The sequence below is a fragment of the Boleophthalmus pectinirostris genome, unplaced genomic scaffold (genome assembly GCF_026225935.1).
Source record: "Boleophthalmus pectinirostris isolate CB_2022bp ecotype Guang Dong unplaced genomic scaffold, ASM2622593v1 HiC_scaffold_13, whole genome shotgun sequence".
Taxonomy (NCBI): domain Eukaryota; kingdom Metazoa; phylum Chordata; class Actinopteri; order Gobiiformes; family Gobiidae; genus Boleophthalmus; species Boleophthalmus pectinirostris.
The window spans coordinates 6,637,838-6,660,042 of record NW_026571036.1 but is presented as its reverse complement, the minus strand read 5'-3'; the positions used below and the strand labels follow the sequence as shown (position 1 = coordinate 6,660,042).

The following is a 22,205-nucleotide window of genomic DNA, read 5'->3' as shown; positions in this document are numbered from 1 at the left end:
GAATTCGCAGGAGCTGGCGGCACCAGATCGTTCCGTCTCTGAAGCCGTTTTCAATTGGATTAGTGTGGACGAACACTGTATCCGCAACAAAAACAATTCAAATACATACTAGTGTGGACGGGGCCTAAAGGAGTGTGATGTCACCCACAGCGTTCGGCTCCAGTCAAACGAAGCTCATGAGGCCGGCAGTTATAGGAGTGAATTTGGAGGCGAGTTCTTATCTTATGTTTATCTTATGTTTTCAGATGATCTAAAACTAATTTGGCAGCGTTTGCTAATGTGAGTGCTGTGTCTCCATGGTAACTGCCAAAAATTCCACTAACGCACATACATGTAGAACACCACCCGTTTGATGTCTCTGCAATAATAAAATAAATAAATAAAATAATAAAATAAAATAAAAAAAAATAATATAAAATACATAATTTATTTTTTTTTTTTATTAAATAAATTAAATTTTAAAATAAAATAAAAGATACAAATCGCTCTCAAATAACAATAACTATCAAAGTGTGTGTGCATTGTGTCTCCATGGTAACTGCCAAAAATCCTGCCAACGCACATACATGTAGAACACCACTAGTTTGATGTCTCTTCAATAATAAAATAAATAAATAATAAAATAAATAAATAAAATAATAAAAATAAAATAAATAAAAAATAATATAAAAAATATATATTTGTTTTAATTAAATAAATTAAATTTAAAAATAAAATAAAATAAAATACAAGATACAAATCGCTCTCAAATAACAAGAACTATCAAAGTGTGTGTGTGCATTGTGTCTCCATGGTAACTGCCGAAAATCCCGCCAACGCACATACATGCAGAACACCACCAGTTTGATGTCTCTGCAGAGTATGATCAGGTTGGGTTCACGTGAAATCACAACATTGTCGAATTCTCAGGTGGAATTTGTTATTTAACCGTCAGATTACAGATGCGTCGACCCGGTTCATGGTTCATTTCTCTGTAATTATGAGGTTTGTAAAAATGAAATTGTTTTTACACAGGGGTACGGTGCCATTTTTCATCCCCAAAGACCTCAAAAAAATAAAAAAATAAATAATTCAGGAGCGTTGTCATGTGGACTGAGCCTGAATTCTGAAGAGCATAGTGGAAACTGTTGTGTTTTTGTCCCGAACACACGTCTGACTGGTTTTGGTTCAGCCCTAGTCTCGTAAAGTTGGACTGGATTCTGGGAGGATAGTTCTTTGAAAATTCCAGACTTTGTAGACATATTTATCTGCTGGATTGCATTATATTCAGATTTTATAACAGTTCCTCACTTTATGACATACCCAGACCTCTCCAGACAAAATCGAGCACAGTAGCAAGGAAAAGATGAGATTACGACCACCATCTTGACTATTTTTGTTGGACGACCGAGCCACGTCGTAAAGCCCCTTCGGAAATCAAACCTCTCCGCGGAGCAGCACTGTCTGCGCGTCGACTAAAATGAGACGTTGTGTGACTGGCCAGGCTAATTCTACCACCTCGGGGCCAAAGGAGTTGATTCGAGATTGCGAACCGTCACATTTTCCTCTTCACGTCCTCATCAGCTCCATCTGTTTAGCTCATCACCGCTTCATCACAACACGACCGTCAAAACAGCTCTATCACTCTGGTCCCGCTGTCCGTGGGCGCAGAGCGATTCAAAATAAGTATCAATGAAAAAGCGATTAGCAGTTTAAAACAAAAATAGTGTCTCTTTTTGAATGGTTTTCAGATTCTACAGCGTGTCGTAATTTCAGGTTACATCATTTCTAATTACGTTTTACTTTGTTGTGAAACTTACAAAAACTCACAAATGTTGATACATCAGGGTCAGCCCATTAGTCTGACAGCCCAATAGTCCAGGACTAAACCAGGACTAAACCGGGACTAAACCGGGACTAAACCAGGACTGAACTAACGCCGTGACATTAGCGGATTATAAATATATACAAGCCGCAACCGCAGAGTGACTCGCCAGGACTACACCAGGACTGAAAAAGCACTAAACCAGGTCTAAACCAGGATTAAACCAAGACTAAACTAGGTCTAAACCATGACTAAACCAGGACTTAACCAGGACTGAACTAGGTCTAAACCAGGTCTAAACCAGGACTTAACCAGGGCTAAACCAGGATTAAACCAAGACTAAACTAGGTCTAAACCAGGACTAAACCAGGACTGAACTAGGTCTAAACCAGGACTAAACCAGGACTAAACTAGGTCTAAACCAGGATTAAACCAGGACTAAATCAGGACTTAACCATAACTAAACCAGGTCTGAACCAGGATTAAACCAGGACTAAACAAGATCTAAACCAGGACTTAACAAGGTCTAAACCAGGACTAAACCAGGATTTAACCAGGTCTAAACCAGGACTGAACCAGGACTAAACCAGGACTGAACGAAGACTAAACCAGGTCTAAACCAGGACTAAACTAGGTCTAAACCAGGACTGAACCAGGACTAAACCAGGACTTAACCAGGTCTAAACCAGGACTGAACCAGGACTAAACCAGGACTTAACCAGGTCTAAACCAGGACTGAACCAGGACTAAACCAGGACTAAACCAGGTCTTAACCAGGACTGGACCAGGTCTAAACCAGGACTAAACCAGGTCTTAACCAGGTCTTAACCAGGACTAAACCAGGTCTAAACCAGTGTCATTAGCATAAATATATACGTGCTGCAACCGCCGAGCTGATCACCAGGACTAAACCAGGACTGAACCAGGACTGAACCAGGAGCAGAGCCGCTGAGCCGATCACCCCCCCACTGATGGTTTTATGTGATAAATACACTGAAGTCTCTCTCAACCTTGTCTATCGTTGTTTCAGGAAAAGATTGGGAAATGTCTATTGGGTCAAGTATTTTGTCGTTCTTTTAATTCACCTGATCCACCCATGGGTAATCACTACCCACCCGTAAAATTCCAGAACGTTAAAACCCGACCCGGTTCAGGACTCTGAACTGTGTAAAGAAGTGGACTAAAGGAGTGTGATGTCAGACACAGCGTTCGGCTCCAGTCAAACGAAGCTCATGAGGCCAGCGCTTATAGGAGTGAATTTTGAGGCAAATTCTATATTAGGAATGCAAATTTAAAACCAGGATCACGTAGAGCGGGTTAATAGGAACATTTTAAGACTAAAACTTCTGCAGTTACAGAGAGAGGGGTGACAATTTTCTAACGTAAAGTCAGTTGGAACTGCAACAGGTGAGCTGATTTGTGCTGTTAAACAAATCCAATCCAACTTTATTTGTGTAGCACATTTTATGAACAAAACAGTTTCCAAAGTGCTTCACATAGCAATGCAAAACATTTTACTTTCAAAAGAAAAAAACTCAGCAGAATTATGTTTCAACCATAAGGACACGAATAGAATAAATAATAATAATAATAATAATAATAATAATAATAATAATAATAATAATAATAATAATAATAATAATAATAATAAAATCAATGAACAGAAATAATAAAATCAATACATAAAAGCAATACAAAAAATAATAAAATAATAAAATAAATAAATAAATAAATAAATAATATAAAATACATAAATAAATTTTTAAAAATTAAATAAATTAAATTTAAAAATAAAATAAAATAAAAGATACAAATCCCTCTCAGATAACAATAACTGTCAAAGTATGTGTGCATTGTGTCTCCATGGTAACCGCCAAAAATCCCGCCGACGCACATACATGTAGAACACCACCAGTTTAATGTCACGGCAAAATATGATCAGTTTGGATTCACGTGAAAACACAACATTGTCGAATTCTCAGGTGGAATTTGTTATTTAACCGTCAGATTACAGATGTGTCGACCTGGTTCATGGTTCATTTCTCTGTAATTACAGGGCCAATAAAAATGAAATTGTTTTTTTACACAGTGGTACGGTGCCATTTTTCATCCCCAAAGACCTGACTGATGTAATTTTAAGGTGATTTTTACTGTCTTTAAAAACATGAAAAACAGAACTGGAAACAGAATTGGTCCAAAGTTATCCCTCACTTACATAACACATTCCGAGGCTCCAACGTGATGAGTTCAATCACATTTCACAAGTTTCAGAGGCCCGAGCAGAGTTGTTGTTTTTTCACATTAAAGCTCACAAACATTATCATGCTAACGGTGCTTTTCCTGTTTTGCTGACAATTAAAATTCTCTATAAGTAGATGTATCTTCAGCCGCCTAGAGCTTTTACAATATATCTATCTTGGTGCAAAACTAATTTAAAGGTTGTATAGAAGATTTTCCAAGGAAAGAGAAATGCAGCGACTGTTTGTCCTTTTTTAAATGTTGCGCTTTGCACCTTTTCCCCTTCTCTTCTTCTTTCAGCAACATCAAAAAACTGACTTTCTTTTGCGGCGAACCGGTCGTGAATTCTTCTCTGCCATTAAAACAAAATTTGTGCAAACAGAGCTACAGTTCAAAAAAGACGCCAAGAACCGCTAAACATGAACCGCGAACATAAACCACACAATCCCAGCGCGTCGGCAAGTCAGCGACACTAGAAACACAGGGAATTTGATTGACAACCTAACAGCCAATAGATAAAGAGATAGCCTTGTTATCTATTGGCTGATGTTTATCTGCCCTCACTACGTCCACAGTTGATGGATTTTCATTCTTTTTTTTGGTCATCATAATTACAAGGCTGCTTCTTCTTTATAATTCTATTTTGAACTTTCATTGACAATTTGAAAAAATATTTTAAAAAATCCTCCATACAACCTTTAACTTTAGTACCGTATTTTTTGGACTATAAGACACACTGGATTATAGAGCGGAATATCAATAATGTTGAATTCTCTCATCTATTTTCATACATAAGGTGCACTGGATTATAAGGCACATTAAGCGAAACAAATGGACGACACTTGAGACTGATCCTTTAGTCCAGGCGTCCACGATCAGTTGGCAGAATTCACCCAGTGTTGCCTCTCTGTTTTGGTGAATGTGGATTATGAATGTGAATGCGGGTGGATCATTTAAGTTTGTTTTTTTATTTCCTACAAGTAATAATGTGGTTAATGCAGCTTTGCGCATATTTGTTTATGTTTTACAGAAACGAAACTTAAAACCACATGGCTCATTTGTATAAACTATAAGCTCTGAACCAGAATTAATTCATAAGGCGCACTATCGATTTTTGAGAAAATTAAAGGAGTTTAATGCACCTTATAGTCTGAAAAATAGGGTATATGAAAAAAAAAAAAACAGCCCTGAAATGAATATAGGAAGTGGCAAGTTTGTGGAGCCAATTTAACAAATAATGATTAAACATTTGTGGATCATACGCTTGGATATTTCTTTAAAAAACAGAGAATCTCCCATAGACTTATACAGACCCCTGCTCGCCATCTGGAATCACGGCATCATCTGATTTCAAAATGTGAACGTCAGATATTCAACCCAGTGTTCTGCTTGTGTTCTCAGGACTGGACCGGTCTAAACCAGGACTAAACCAGAACTAAACCAGGACTAAACCAGGACTAAACCAGGACTAAACCAGAACTAAACCAGTATATAAATGCCGCAAACCGCAGAGCCGATCTCCAGGACTACACTGGGACTAAACCAGACTTAAACCAGGACTAAACCAGGACTAAACCAGGACTAAATATATAAATGCCGCAAACCGCAGAGCCGATCTCCAGGACTACACTCGGACTAAACCAGGTCTAAACTGGAAACCAGGACTAAACCAGGTCCAAACCAGGACTTAACCAGGTCCTAAATAGGACTAAACCAGGACTAAATATATACACGCCGCAAACCACAGTCGATCACCAGGACTACACCGGGACTAAACCAGAACTGAACCAGGACTAAACCAGGACTAAACCAGGACTAAACCAGGACTAAACCAGGTAAATATAACCAGGACTAACCAGCAAACCACAGTCGATCACCAGGACTTAACCAGGACTAAACCAGGTCTAAACCAGGACTAAACCAGGACCAGGTAAACCAGGACTACTAAACCAGGTCTAAACCAGGACTAAACCAGGTCTAAACCAGGACTAAACCAGGACTCTAAACCAGGACTAAACCAGGTAAACCAGGACTAAACCAGGACTAAACCAGGACTAAACCAGGTCTAAACCAGGACTAAACCAGGAGGACTAAACCAGGATCACCTCCACTGATGGTTTTCATGTAATAAACAGCGATGTAACAATAACCGAAATATGATATCGTATCGTCAAAGTTCTCACAATAATATCGCCATCACCATCACAAGATATCGAATTACAAGTCTCTTTGCTTAAATGAGGAGTTATGATGCAGTCCTGTTTGTGTTCTTGTATTTTGCAGGTATTACTTCAAAGTGCAGGCCAAGAATGTGTTTGGACTGGGCCCAATCAGCGACACCATCACCTACGTCACAGAGTCAGGTGAGTCCACACGACACATGCAGATTTCAACACTGTGACTTTAATTATCTGCTGATGACCGATATTAACCGATACTAGTGCAGAGACATAAAATAAAATGGCACTTATTTCCTTAAAACGCATTCACCTTCTTACAAAACAGATCCAGTTATGTTGTGTAACTGTTATTTATTCTTCGAATCACTACTGAACATCTTTGCATGAATCTAAAAATCTGGCTTTTATTTCTGGGGCTTTTATCTCAAATTAAACACTTTTTTTTATCTTTTAAATCATTTGGACAGGTCACGCACGCTTTTATCTCCTCTTGTTTGACTGTAATGCACTTTTTTTCAGCCACCGTTCACTTTTTCGCTTTCTCGCTTACAGTTATAGTCCAAAATTCTGATGTGCAGCTTTTAACTGGAACCAAAAAACGTGAGCGCATTACCCCGGTTTTAGCGTCGTTGCGTTGGCTTCCAGTTCGTTTTAGAGTTGATTTTAAGATTTGATTGCTTGTTTGAAAAAAAAAAAAATTGATAATGATTTGTTTTTTCAGTTTTGGATTTTGTGTTTAAATGAATCATGGGAAAAAAACAGGTAACGGTTGTTTGAACCAGGACTAATCCAGGACTAAAACAGGTCTAAACCAGCTCTAAACCAGGTCTAAACTGGTCTCAGTCCCAGTCTCAGTCCCGGTCCTGGTCCTGTACGGTCTCGGTCTAAGTCCTAAACCAGGGCTAAACCAGAACTGAACCCGGACTAAACCAGGACTGAACCAGGAGTGTTAGAACTGGCCTGGACGTGCGCCCGTGTAGACTGTCGGGTGATTCGGTAACCGGGACCAGAGTGGGACTGAGACCAGGACAGAGACCAGGACTGAGACCAGGACTCAGACCTGTTTTAGTCCTAGTTCAGTCCGTATACGGCGCAAAAGTCCGACGTCCTCGCAGTTTAAGTTAGGGAAACGGTCGTTATCCGTTTTTTTTATTCATTTAAACACAAAACTGAAAAATGAAAAAAACATCATTATCCATTTTTTCATTTTGGTTTTGGAGACAAATAATGCTTTTCTTAATATTGAAAAAAGAATTCACAGTTTAACCCCTTGCACATATAGAACTTGCTCGTGTGTACGTCCCTCCTTCTATTCTTCTCCTTCTGTTGTAAAAAAATCCGTTCGGTGACACATTCGTTGGATTTGTTCGCCGCTGACTCTGAGATAAAAAGAGGTCAGAGCAGAAGCAGGCTCCATCTGCGCTCGTCATCATCCGCAGTATGGCTTTAACATGAGGCCCGTCTCTGCTCTTCCTCCCTGCTGCTCACATTATTGCATTCTTTCATAGTTTTTCTCTCCTTTTTTTTTTTTTTCAGACGATCCCCTGCTCATCGAACGGCCGCCTGGTAAGTCCATACACCACATCCTTCGTTTGAGTTCAACACACTGTGACGTATCTAACGCTAAGCAACTGTGAATCAGAACCCGACTATGGCAATAAAGCAGTTCTGAAATGGGATTTGTGAGAAATAAGAGACTGTAATGTGCTTCAAATGATCCTGCAGTAGTTTTAAAATGTCCCTTTATTACATGGTTGGTTTAACGATTACGATTAAGGCAAAGTGTTCTGCTGAGCGTAACAATTCGTGAAAGCAAGAATAAATCAAATATCCACTTGTAGTCTGCTTTAAAGGCTCGCCAAGTCTCTCAAAGTTCTGTACTGTGGTCATTATTCATTCACTCTATAGTCAGTGAGGGTGAGTTACTGGATTATTGGATTTCTACTGGTCAAAAGGTTTAGAGCCAGGGATGGGCATTCGATGAAATTTTCTTAATCGATCGTCGGAAGAACGTTTTTATATTAAAATGATCATCATTATTATTACTATCTGCACTACTAATCTGCATAAATAAATTCAACTTTACGACATATAAACCGTAACGACTCTAGAGCCACATCAGCCCGTTTGACATTATAATGTGTTTAATTCAGTTTTGCACAACTCTCACAGAAACGAAACTTAAAACCGCATCGCTAATTTGCATAAACTAAGCGAAGATAAAACTACAGCTCTTGTGTCGCTGATGCAGTTCAATTTCTGTCGGATTAAAAGACATGACTCAGTGGAATACAGGTTAGTGTGACCATATTTGCGTTTGTCAAAACCAGGACACCGTACGGGGGGAGGGAGGCGGGGACTCGTCATCGACATTGCGCGACTCTCACCTGGTAAAACTTTTTCCCACTGGACACAGAAACATATGTGCTGCTTTATACACTGTGCACATGGACTCACACTTGTCCCGAACGCAACGGAAAGCGTGGAATTTCTTGTACAAATCATCGTTAAATACACATTTGTGCTTCGGTACGTTGCAGACTGACCGACTGTTTCTGTTTGTGTCTCGCTCCTTCTGAGTGCAGAGACACATGTACAGACCCCTGTTTGGTCACGCTACACACAGCAACCTGCATTCGGTTTGTCGATTAAAATGAATGTAATCGATGAAATTCTTAATGATCAATTATCGATTAATCGATTAATCATGCCCATCCCTATTTAGAGCGCTCAAATTTTTCCAGTTATTTATTGCAATTCAAGTCGTGCAAGTCCAATGAAGAGCTTGAAATGGTACAAAGGTAAGAACTGAACAGCCAGAGGTTAAAAAAAAAAGATAAAAGATATAAAACATAAGTCCAAGCTCTGCCAAAACTACCTCAGAAAAAAAGAACAAGATGGTAAAGCTTGAAAACATGGAGTGACCAGCAGCACAGTGTCCAGACTTAAAGGTCGTATAGAAGATTTTCCAAGGAAAGAGAAATGCAGCGACTTTTTGTCCTTTTTCAAATGTCGCGCTTCGCTCCTCTTCCCCTTCTCTTCTTCTTTCAGCGACGTCAAAAACAGACTTTCTTTTGTTTGCGAACTGGTTGTGAATTCTTGTCTGCCGTTACAACAAACTTTGTGCAAACTGAGAGGAAGCTACAGTTCGAAAAAGACACTAAGAACCGCTGAGGCGAACGTAAACCGGCAAGTCAGTGACGCTAGAAACGTAGGGAGTTTGATTGACAACCCAACAGCCAATAGATAAAGAGGTAGACTTGTTATCTATTGGCTGATGTCCACAGTTGATGGATTTTCTTTTTTTTTTTTTTTTTGGTCATCATAATTGCAAGGTTGCTGCATCTCTATAATTCTATTTTGAACTTTCATCAACAATTTGAAACAAACAAAAAAATAAAAAATCCGTCATGCAACCTTTAAACCCCATTGAGCTGCTTTGGGATGAACTGGACAGAAGAGTGAAAGTCAAGAAACCTACAAGTGTCACACATTTATGGAAACTTCTGCAACAGACTTGGGAAGAACTTTCATTTCTATTGTAAAAAGAACGAGCCACGAGTGTGTTCAGCTGTTACATCTGCCAAAGGTGGACACTTTCATCAATCAAAAGTTTAGAATACGTTTTGGTCAACAGATAGAAACTGGAAAAAGTGTGGTGTTCTAAAACTTTTTACCAGGAGTGTATATGAAATGTATAAAATGAAGCAAACTAGATAGAACTTTTTAATTGTAAATAACAGACTTACTTTGGTCCACAATTTTCAAGCAGTAGCTGAATGTTATTTTTTCATTTGAGATTCATACCAGGCCTTCTCACAGGTTTATTTTTCTTTATTCGGGTAGAATAATATTAATAAAAAGCGTATGATTTCCGCGCCTCTCAAACCTGGAACACCAGCCCAGTGAGCTGCTACACTCAGCTCTTTCTCTGCTCAAATTAAATCATGGCTATTGAACAATCAGATCTGTCCACACAACTAAACTTAAACAGCACCTTTTGCACATGAGCCGGGGACTGTTTGTCTCTTACATTATCTTGTTTTTTAATATGCATTGTCCCTTTAATAAATAAATACAAATACAAATGATTAAATCTTGCTGTTTTTGTCGTTCAGGTGGAGAGCCCATCTGGATCCCGTTCAGTTTTAAGTATAACTCGGCGCACAGCTTGTGTAAAGGAAGTCAGTACGTCAAACGCACCTGGTACAGGAAGTTTGTGGGCGTGGTCCTGTGCAACTCTCTGCGCTACAAGATCTTCATGGGAGACAACCTCAGAGGTTTGTACCGCACTGTAGACATTCTTCATTTACTCCACACTCAGTGCATAAGATACTACTGAAGCCGATCTGGGGCAGACTGACCGAAAAGAGGCAACCAATTTGTGCTTTTGGGTCGTCCTTCCCTCATTTCTCACTCACAGCTACACTATATTCATACATAGGCAAGAGTGTTGCCCAAGGACACAATGGCAATATGCACTGGTGGGTTTAAGACTGAACAGTCAAACTACTAAACCCAGACATTAAAATACATAATATAGTAAAAGTGTTGTACCCAATTTTTACTGTCTTAAAAACATAAAAGACAGAAATACCAGAACTGAAGACAAGAACTGAAGAAGCAGGTTGGATGAGCTGAGAAATGTATTTGACCAAATAAACTTTTGTCCGGTTGATGATTTTAATTTCTCCTTTGCCATAAAAGACAGAAATAGTTCGTTTAAAACAGGGGTGTCAAATTCAAATTCAAATGTTTGTGTGTGTGTCGTCCTCAGAGCCCTTCTACAGTATAGGGGACACGCTGGGACAGGGGGAGGACCACTGTCAGTTTGTGGACTCGTACAGGGACGGGAGGACAGGCCCCGCCTACATGTCCAACATGCTGCCCTCAGCTCAAGGTAAACAGCCTCTGTTACTTTACTAAAGGCATAAGTCACTCTGTAGAACTTATGATTAGCTGGTAGTTTTCTTGTCAAAATGTTACAGCTGTATTTCCAGTCTGTGTATTTTTCTGCTGCGTTCAGACTAGGGCAGGGGTGTCAAACTCATTTTGGTCCGGGGGCCGTATCCAACCTACTTTGATCCCAAAGGGGCCGGATCAAAAAACTCATGTCATATAAACCCCAAAAATAAAAATAAATTCAAATATTTGTGCAGAGAAACACAAATCTATTACTGAAATCTTTTTTAATTGATGAACTCTTTCTTTTACAAAATATTCTAATATTATGAACAACCTGAAACTTTAAGAAAAATGCAATTTCAACACAAAGTTTAACATGAACTTGTATGTAAATAGGAATAAGTTCATTTTTGTTGTAAAATCCTGCACTCGGCTCCACTTTTCTCATGTTGGACATTTTTCTGATGAGGGTGTCACGGTCAACAGTCAAAACGATCGTCCTTTAAGAGCGTTTGGAAAGAGACAAGTCTTCATTTGTGCTGCTCTGGTGGGAGGGGCCACGTACAGAGACGCTGGAGACGCTGCTGTGATAAACACCACAGAAAATTAACAAGATTTTAATAGAAAATATAAATTAAAATATTTTAGTAGAAAATCAGCCGAGGGCCAGATTAAAGGTCTTGGAGGGCCGGATCTGGCCCCCGGGCCTTATGTTTGACACCTGTGGACTAGGGCGTCAAGGCGTCCAGTTTACATGCAGAGTTTACGTGGACGCGCGTCTAGGAAATCCTGCGTTTTTGCGTTGCATCTTCAGGCGTCAGCGCGGCGAGAATCTGGCATCAACAGGAGCGTCGAGAGCGTTGGCATCAGAAGTTTAAAAAGCGGAACTTTTGGCGTCAGACCGTGCCGTGTCGACCAATCAGGAACTACTATCCGTAAGAAGTAGAAGAAAGAGAAAGACCCGGAAGTCACAAACACCAAAACAAGAAATCTAAGCCGTTTCATTAGCAGAGTATAAATATATAAACGCTGCAACCGTCCAACTGATCACCTCTGCTGATGGTTTTGTGCATTAAATTCACTACAGTCACTCTCTCGACCGGGAAAACAAGGCACTCGCAGACCGCAGCAGACACCCTGGATGTGCGTCAAGTATTTTTCTCGCATTCTTCCGCTTGCGTGTCAAGGGCGTCCAACTCGCGGCGTCCAGGGCATTTTTTGACGTCTCAGAGCAGCTTGATCTGTATTTGTACAGTGGAAAAAACAAATAACGGTCGTTTCCCGTTTCCATGACTTAAACTGCGATCCCGGACTAAACCAGGACTGAATCAGGACTAAACCTGGTCCGAAACCAGACAGGAACCAGACCGGGACTGAGATCAGGACTTAGACCGGGACCAGACCAGGACTGAGACCGGGACCAGACCAGAAATTAGACCAGGACTGAGACTGGTAACAGAAACAAGACTGAGACCAGGATTGAGACCGGGAACAGAACCAGGACTGAGACCGGGACTAGACCGGGACTGAGGCTAGGACTGAGGCTGGGACCAGACCAGGGCCAGATTGTGATTGAGACCGGGACTGAGACAGGGACCAGACCAGGGCTGAGACCGGGGTCAGAGCGGAACTGAGACCGGGACCAGACCGGGACTGAGGCCAGGACTGAAACCACGACTAGACCGGGACTGAGACCAGGACTGAGGCTGGGACCAGACCAGGGCCAGATTGTGATTGAGACCGGGACTGAGACAGGGACCAGACCAGGGCTGAGACCGGGGTCAGAGCGGAACTGAGACCGGGACCAGACCGGGACCACACCGGGACCAGACCGGGACCAGACCGGGACCAGACCGGGACTGAGACCAGGACCAGACCGAGACCAGACCAGGACCAGACCAGGACTGAGAACAGGACTGAGACTGGGACCAGACCAGGACTGAAACCAGTTCAGTCCTGTTTTAGTCCCGATTCAGTCCTGATTCAGTCCGGCATCGCAGCTTAAGTCACAGAAACGGGAAACAAATCATTATCCGTTTTTTTGTTTTGTTTTTTTTTTTTTCATTTTAATTTTGGAGATAAATAATGAAGAAAATTGTTGTTTTTTCGTTTTCTTATCTTTGGCTTTATTTTGAAAAACAAATGACCAAATACACAGATCGTATCGGGCAAAGCAACGGACCCTCCGCCAAAAAAATTACACAATACACCTTAAAAAAATGAAATAGTTCTGTGCTTTTTTTTTTTCCTTTTTTTAATCTAATTTTGCGATCGAAATGAGTTCTGAGTATAGCGACAGCCCCGTGCCAGTACAGCTGTTTTTCCGTTAGCCTTTTCAGCAGACCAGTAAAGCCCAAACACATGTCTCTCTCTTTCTTTCTCCGTGTGGGTGGTTTTTATCTCCAAAACGGCCTCATATCTCCAGACACTTCGCCGATCGCACCACGTGGACCACAACATTATTACTTTCATATTGACACCGTTCAGCCGCAGCTTTAACTCGTCAGATGAATACAAAAAATTAATTGCGTTGATTTTTAAGTGTTTTTTCCGACCGCAGATACAGTTATGTCATTTCACTAGGTCCATAAAACGGCGCATGATGAATGAAGCTGTTTATTTTGTGGGATTATTCACCGTAGGAATATTTTGTATGGGCTTTGATGAAACTAAAATGTGGTGAGGTTTGCTAAAAGATAATAAAAATAAAGACATTAAACTTTATCATTCACACGTGTTGAGTCTAAGACATGAAGCCGCTGATTGGTGTGAGTCTGTGTGTCATTTGTTCATTTGTTTTTCAAAATAAAACCAAAAATAAGAAAACAAACAAAAAGCAACTATTTTCCTCATTATTTGTCTCGATTCGTTCTTTCAGTTTTCGATTTTGTGTTTAAATGAATAATGGAAAAAATAGATAATGATCGTTTCCTGTTTCTGTGGCTTAAACTGTGATACTGGACTGAACCAGGACTAAAACAGGACTAAACCAGGACTGAACTAGGACTGAGTGTCGGGATGGGCTTGTAGATGTGCCCGCGTAGACTGTCGGGTGATCAGGACTGAGACCAGGATCAGACCAGGTCCAGGACTGACAGAGGGACTGAGACCGGGACTGAGATCGGGACCACACTGGGACCAAACCGAAACTAAGAGCGGACCAGACCAGAACTGAGATCAGGAATGAGACCGGGATTGAGACCGGGACCAGACCGGGACTGAGATCAGGACCAGACTGGGACCGAACTGGGACTAAGAGCGGGACCAGACCAGGGAAACGAGAAACCGGAAACAACTGGGACTGACACTGGGACTGGGACTGAGACCAGAACCAGACCAGGACTGAGAGCAGGGACCAGACTAGGACCAGGACTGACACTGGAACTGAGACCGGGACTGAGACCCGGGACCAAACCGAGACTAAGAGTGGGACCAGACCAGAACTGAGACTGAGACTGAGAGAAGGACTGAGACCGGGAATGAAATCGGAACCTGAGATCGGGACCAGACTGGGACCAGACTCGGACTAAGAGTGGGACTAAGAGCGGGACCAGACTAGGACCAAACCGGGACTAAGAGCGGGACCAGACCAGAACCAGACCGGGACTGAGCCAGGAACTGAGACCGGGACTCAGATCAGGACCAGACCAGAACTGAGACCAGGACTGAGAGAAGGACTGAGACCGGGACCTGAGATCGGGGCCAGATTGGAACCAGACTGGGACCAGACCGGGACAAAGAGCGGGACCACACCAGAACTGAGACCGGGACCAGACTTTTATTAAATTTTATTTATCAACATTTTCAGTTTAGAACAAACACTCCAAAACAACAACAAAAAAAGGAAAAGGGCAAACTCAGATAATCATTAAAATACACTGTGAGCATAAAATAAAGTAAAATAAATAAAAAATATAAATTAAATAAATATTCTATATGGTTTACATAACAGAAACATATGTAAATAAAATTGCCAAATAATAACAACAAAAATGATAATAAAAAATATAACACTAAGGTAAAATAGATACAAAATTTTAAATAGTTAAAAAAGTAAAACACACGTCTCCATACCTTCTGACATTTTTGAGAATTGTCTGACACTTACGTACTTCAATCTTTCAATAAGCATATGTTTTTGCCGGCGTTTGTCTGTTTGTTTGTTTGTTTGTTTGTTTGTTTATTTGTTTGTTTGTCTGTTAGCAACATAACTCAAAAAGTTATGGACCGATTTTGATGAAATTTTCAGGATTTGTTGGAAATGTGAAAAGGAAGAACTGATTTCATTTTGGAGGTGATCCGGAAGAAATCCTGGATTCTGGATCACTTTGAAATTTTAGTTAACATTGTGGTAAATGGGGCCAAAAATTTTGTTTCTCAATATCTCGGTTAATTATTGACCAAACCCCATGAAATTTGACTCAGGGATGGACAATGGGATCCTCTTTCATATTCCAAAGGCTGATCCGGATCTGAATCCAGAAGACTGATTTTATCGCAATTTATATAAAAAATGGGGTAGTCCTTGGCGGAGGTCTGCGCTCTCTGAGTGCTTTTCTAGTTTACTTATAAGAACAAAACTAGGCAGAAATGCTACAAAAAATATAAACAACTAGAAAAGCACTCAGAGAGCGCAGACCTCCGCCAAGGACTACCCCCATTTTTTTATATAAATTGCGATAAAATCAGTCTTCTGGATCAGATCCGGATCAGCCTTTGGAATATACTGAGGAACAAAATTTTTGGCCCCATTTACCACAATGTTAACTAAAAATTTCAAAGTGATCCAGAATCCAGGATTTCTTCCGGATCACCCCCAAAATGAAATCAACAAATCCTGAAAATTTCATCAAAATCGGTCCATAACTTTTTGAGTTATGTTGCTAACAGACAAACAAACAAACAAACAAACAAACAGACAAACGCCGGCAAAAACATAACCTCCTTGGTGGAGGTAATAAAAAGAAAGCAGGGAAAAACCAAAAAGTGCCCAAACGTAACAGACCCGTATTTTCCAAGGTGGTCCAGAACCCAAAAAGGACCGTTTCAGGATCGGGGTTTATCGTTTTCCTTGAGTGAGCTCCACTTTAACTTTGCCTTTACTTTTTTTTTTTTCCAGGATATTTCCGCGCGTACAGACAGGAGCCGGTGACGTTCGGCGTGATCGGGCGCAGGACAAACCACCCCTTCGTGGGATGGTACGAGTGCGGAGTCCCCATCCCGGGAAAGTGGTAACCTCCTCCAGGCCTGAGGAGAAACGGGACTATGGACTCAAACCGGGCGAGCGCTCACTAAAGCCCGCCGATCCCAAAGACTGACACCACTACATGTACCTGACAGAGAGAGAATATAGTACTTTAAATACTTTGAAATGTATATCTTTAATTGCACTTTTGTTTTGACATAAAGCAGTCTGTATATGAGGAGATTATGTGCATGTGTGTCTTTGGAATTGTTTAAAATCCAAAATTATTTAAATGTCATTTCCAGGGCGGGACTATCAAGCAAAGAGTAAAGCATACACTATAAACCAAACATTTTTTAAGAGCTGCTAGTGGTGGTTGTTAAAGAAGCACCGTGTAACTTTTCTTGCACCGATACAGATTTTTTTTAAATTTCCGATACTGATTTCGATACTAGAGCTTTAAGTATCAGATCCAATACCAGGGCAGAGACTGAAAACAGATTTTATTTCCTTAAAACAAACATAAAATAAGACTAAAACTGATCCGTATGTGTTATGAAACTGTTATTTATCTCAAGTAACAACAGAAAAAACTTTGTATAAATAAAAGCTCAAATATTATGAGACTTTCTAGGCCAATTACATTCAGTAAATAGTCTTAAATATCAATTAATAGGTTCAACCAGAATATTTGGAAACTGATATCCGATCTGTCAAATATATTAGTATTGGTGCTGATATCTACCGTATTTTTCAGGCTATAAGTCTCTCCGAAGTATAAGTCGCACCAGCCAAAAAATGCGTAATGAAGAAGAAAAAAACAGATTTAAGTTGCAGTTTTTGGGGGGAAATTTATTTTGTAAAATCAGAGACCAAGAACCGACATTTCATCTCAAAAGTCAAGTTCTAGTAAAAACAATAGAACAGAGAACAACAGACTGTTAACGTCACATATGAACAGTTCTTCAGATAAATATAACATAAACTAGAAAAGCAGTCAGAGAGCGCAGACCTCCGCCAAGGACTACAGTCGCCCTCATATTAATTGTGTTTTCCATAAATATTTGTCTCGTATCTTTCAATTTGGAATATGAAAGAGGATCCCATTGTCCATCCCTGAGTCAAATTTCATGGGGTTTGGTCAATAATTAACCGAGATATTGAGAAACAAAATTTTTGGTCCCATTTACCACAATGTTAACAAAAATTTCAAAGTGATCCAGAATCCAGGATTTCTTCCGGATCACCCCCAAAATGAAATCACTTCTTTCTTTTCACATTTCCAACAAATCCTGAAAATTTCATCAAAATCGGTCCATAACTTTTTGAGTTATGTTGCTAAACAGACAAACAAACAAACAAACAGACAAACGCCGGCAAAAACATAACTTCCTTGGCGGAGGTAATAACAGAACAGAACAAGTTTAACAAACTCTCCATCTCACTCCAAATCACTAAATCCATTAAATTCTTCATCCTCGCTGTCACTTCTGAGCAACGCGGCCTCAACCTCCAGAGGTAAACAGAGCACCGCTTCCTCTTCTGTGTCGCTGTCGTCTCAGACTCAGCATCAGTTCCAGTTAGAATTATTCCGGTCTTTCTGAATCCCGACAGGATGGTTTCGGTGTCACTGAAGTCCAGGTTTTGTCCGTCCATCCAATTAATTAATTTTTTTTTTAGTTTCAAATTGTCAGTAAAAGTTTAAAATGCCATTACAGAGACGCAGCAGCCTTGGAATTATGACCAAAAAAAATAAATAATGAAAATCTATCAACTGTGGACGTAGTGAGGCCAGATAAACATCAGCCAATAGAAAAAGCTCCCTCTTTATCTATTGGCTGTTAGGTTGTCAATCAAACTCCCTACGTTTCTAGTATAACTGAATTGCCGGCGTGCGGGGATTATGTGGTTTATGCAGCGGTTCTTAGAGGCTTTTTCAAACTGTCGCTTCGTCGCAATTCGCACAAACTTTGTTGTGATGGCGGACGAGAATCCACAACCAGTTCGCCGCCAAAGAAAGTCCGTTTTTGAGGTCGCTGAAAGAAGAAGAGAAGGCGAAAAGGAGCGAAGACAAACTGAGGTGATTCTTGGAGATTCCTTCCAGCGACGGCGTAACTGAAGCTGAGGAAGGGTCTAAAAACTGACGCGTCGGTCCCTAAATTACTTCTAGACAGGTCACTTCAACAGAAATTCATGCACTGGATGTAAACAAGCGTGATTTCTAGAGTAAAGAGGTGGGAGGAGGAAGATCGTGTCACGCATGCGCAACATTTGAAAAAAGACTCTTGCTGTATTGCTCTTCCCTTAAAAAATCCTCTATACAACCTTTAATCATTGCATTTATATAACACCTTTCAAGATACCCAAAGAGCTTTACAGTTCATTATTCATTCGAGTCTGCCAATCTGCGCCATCGGCCCCTCTGACCACCACCATCACTCACGCTCACGCCACTTTCATACTAGGCAATGTGGGTGAAGTGTCTTGCCTAAGGACGCAACAACAGTTTTTGTCACTGGCGCCACACTGCAACTCCAGTGACTTCCAGGAAAGTTTCATCCCGGTGTCAGAAGTTTCTCGCTCACTCCAAACGTGCTTTCTGCTGCTCGATTACAGTTTTCAGCTGCAGAATTCACTACCTGCAGCCTTGTGATCTGCAAAATATGATCTTCTCAGTTGTTTTTATATGTTTGTTTAAATTTTAAATCTTCCGTGGTACAGAAGTAATGGTGCGATAAACTGACATGATACAGACAGGACAGAGGCTCTTTCTGCAGGAGACATGCGCAGTAGAGTGAAGTGACAGTGGTACAGGAGGAACAGGAGCAGCAGATACTGACACACAAGACTAGAGCCTCTTGCCGCTGTCAGTGTAAAAATTTTAATATTTAAGTCGCACTGGAGTATGAGTTGCAGGAAACACCCAAACCATGAAAAAAAGTGCCACTTATAGTCCGAAAAATACGGTAATTCTAATAAAAATACGGTAATTCCAATATCAGATCGGTGCATTCCTATTTTCTTGTACAGAGTCAGCCTGCTTGTCTCCATGGAGATGCTTTTGATTTACCTCAAATGTTCCGCAGTTTGGCATTTAACAGATTTATCTTCATGAAAGCGAGCAGGCGTAGTACAGGTCAGATCTGTGAAAAGGCGACGTCGCTCACAGTAAGAATGCATGTTTTTTTTTATAGGAGTTATTCATGATTTTTAATAACAACTTTAATTGAATAAATGCAAAATACAAAGGACAAAGCAGGGACATCTCCATGGAGACAAGCAGGTGGCAGAGCCTTCGTCAGAAAAGTTACAGAATGCGGCATTAATTACAGCAACTGCTCCGTTAAAGTTTTTTTTTTTTTTTTTTTTTTTTAGTTCAGAACACAATGAGAAATCCATAAGCGAGACATGAAAACAATGCAACAAAGCGCCAAGATAACACAATTGTAAATCTTTGGGACAGCCAAAAGGGAGAACAAAGCACTGCCTAGAGACTCATTTAGACGTCCAGAATTTAAAGCTGGACTGTGTAACTTTTCTGGCGAAGAATCCAACAACTGTTTGCTTCCGTGGAGACGAGATGCCTTGAATTTATAACTGCGTTGAGGTTTAAATTTTATTGTTCCTGTTGAGAAATTTGTCCCATAGCATTTGATCCAGCTGTTGGTGGGGCAACCTGTGTATCTCCATGGCGACCTCCAGCCCAAATTACTAGTCAGATCTGTGTAAAGGCGGGCCCATTCACAGCAAGATTGTGTGATTTTAAAGTTGTTTTGAGCAATAAAAACAGCTGTACTTGAACAAATGTAGTGTAGATTAATTAATGCCATGCTGTGGAACATTCCGGGCAATGCATCTCATCCATGGAGACAACAGGTGATGCCATCAGGCCAAGTTACTGGTCAGATCTGTGGACAAGCAAACCCATTCATAGCAAGAATGCATGATTTTAAAGTATTTCTGAGCAATAAAAACACCTTTATCTGAATAAATTCAATATACATTTAATAATGCCACACTGTGGAATATTCTGGGCAATGCAAATTATCCATGGAGACAAGCAGGTGATGCCATAAGGCCAAGTTACTGGTCAGATCTGTGGAGATGCAAGCCCATTTACAGTAAGAATGTGTAATTTTAAGGTTGTTTTGAGCAATAAAACACCTGTACCTGATCAAATATAGTGTAGATTAATTAATGCCATACTGTGGAACATTCCGCAAATTGCATCTCATCCATGGAGACAAGCAGGTGACGGCAGCACGCCAAGTTACTGGTCAGATCTGTGTAGAGGAGAGCCTATTCACAGTAAGAAAGCGCGATTTTAAGGTATTTCTGAGCAATAAAAACAGCTGTACCTGAACAAATGTAGCATAGATTTAATAATGCCACACTGTGGAACATTCTAGATAATGCAACTCATCCATGGAGACAAGCAGGTGATGTCAGCAGATCAAGTTATTAGTCAGATTTGTGGAAAGTCGAGCCTATTCATAGTAATTAAAAAAATAATAATAATAATAATTCTAAGGCATTTGAGCGATAGAAACACACGCAATTTTTTTTTTCTTCTTTTTTTAGATTTAGATTTAGATTCCGGGCATTGCAATAACATCTCCATAGCGACAAGAAAAGTTACACGGTGCACCTTTTTAAAGCAAAGACTATGTAAAAACAATGCATTTTTTATTTCTTTAAACATTGAAATCATTTTGAAATTTTGTCAATAATAATTTTGTCAATAATGATGTCGTCCATTTTGTTTCTCTTTGATGCTATTTGCACTATTTTTCTGTAAGCAGTGTTATTCTACCTACATAGTGTTTATAGACCCAACTACTCCCTCCCATTTGTAAAGTCATGATCTCAACTACTACTACTACTACTTTTGTTTTTCAGCATTTTCGGTTCCCAGTATTCAAAAAAATTACTGTATTCATTTTGTATGTACGTAAACAGACAAAGAATAAAGTATTGGCTCAGGAACGAGTGAATGTTTTTGTTTTCCTGACCACCGCCTCCTCATACGATACCGTCTAATCACCATTTTTGTCTTTCAGAAGTTCACCGATGTTATTTAATCAAGCGAAATCAGCTACAGCGGTCCAGCCAGTTGGAAGAAACCGCGTAAGAGTATGAAAAAAAAAGAAACAGAGAGAGAGAAAAAGAGGGAAACAAGTTGAAGAAAGAAGGATGGTGAGTCTAGAATATTTACTGTAAAATCAGGGACAAACCGCAGCAGAGGTATGGCTTTCAAATTGGGTTCATAAAGGACTCGACCACAAAACCAGTGTTTGTTTAGGATGTGTAAGACCAGAGCGACGATTATTCTGGTATGTTTTTGGGTCTGATTTTGTTGTAATTCTGAAGTTTTAACTACAGATAATAGGACCAAACGTAATATTTTTCTAATAGTTTTGGTTTGAGTGAGGAGATAATGGCAGAAATAACATGGAATGAATGAAATGTAGGTCAAAACGTGACTTTTTGGAGCTTTAAGTTAAAACGTTCCTTTATCAGAACATGATTTAGTGCAGGGGTGTCAAACATACGGCCCGGAGGCGGGATCCGGCCCTCCAAGACCTTTAATCTGGTCCTCGGATGATTTTCTACTAAAATATTTTAATTATATTTTCTATTAAAATATTGTTAATTTTCTGTGGCGTTTATCATATCAGCATCTCCAGCGTCTCTGTACGTGGCCCCTCCCACCAAAGCAGCACAAATAAAGACTTGTCTCTTTCCAAACGCTCTTAAAGGACGATCGTTTTGACTGTTGACCGTGACACCCTCATCAGAAAAATGTCCAACATGAGAAAATTGGACGCCAAGTGCAGGATTCTCCAGGAAAAATTGGATCCAAGTTAATGTTAATGTTATTATAATATTTTGT

The 22,205-nt window shown here is 40.2% G+C and overlaps 1 protein-coding gene across 1 annotated transcript in view; it reads left to right on the top strand.

Moving 5' to 3' along the window:
* The window catches only part of fndc1 (fibronectin type III domain containing 1), a 181,549-nt gene extending 164,761 nt beyond the window's left edge, over positions 1 to 16,788 (top strand). The window contains exons 19-23 of the mRNA XM_055149766.1: positions 6,326 to 6,405; positions 7,759 to 7,788; positions 10,341 to 10,502; positions 11,000 to 11,122; positions 16,247 to 16,788. Of these exons, the coding sequence (XP_055005741.1) occupies positions 6,326 to 6,405; positions 7,759 to 7,788; positions 10,341 to 10,502; positions 11,000 to 11,122; positions 16,247 to 16,362 (511 nt within the window). The 3' untranslated portion in view covers positions 16,363 to 16,788. The remainder of the gene's footprint in view (positions 1 to 6,325; positions 6,406 to 7,758; positions 7,789 to 10,340; positions 10,503 to 10,999; positions 11,123 to 16,246) is intronic.
* The last annotated feature ends 5,417 nt before the right edge of the window (positions 16,789 to 22,205 follow it).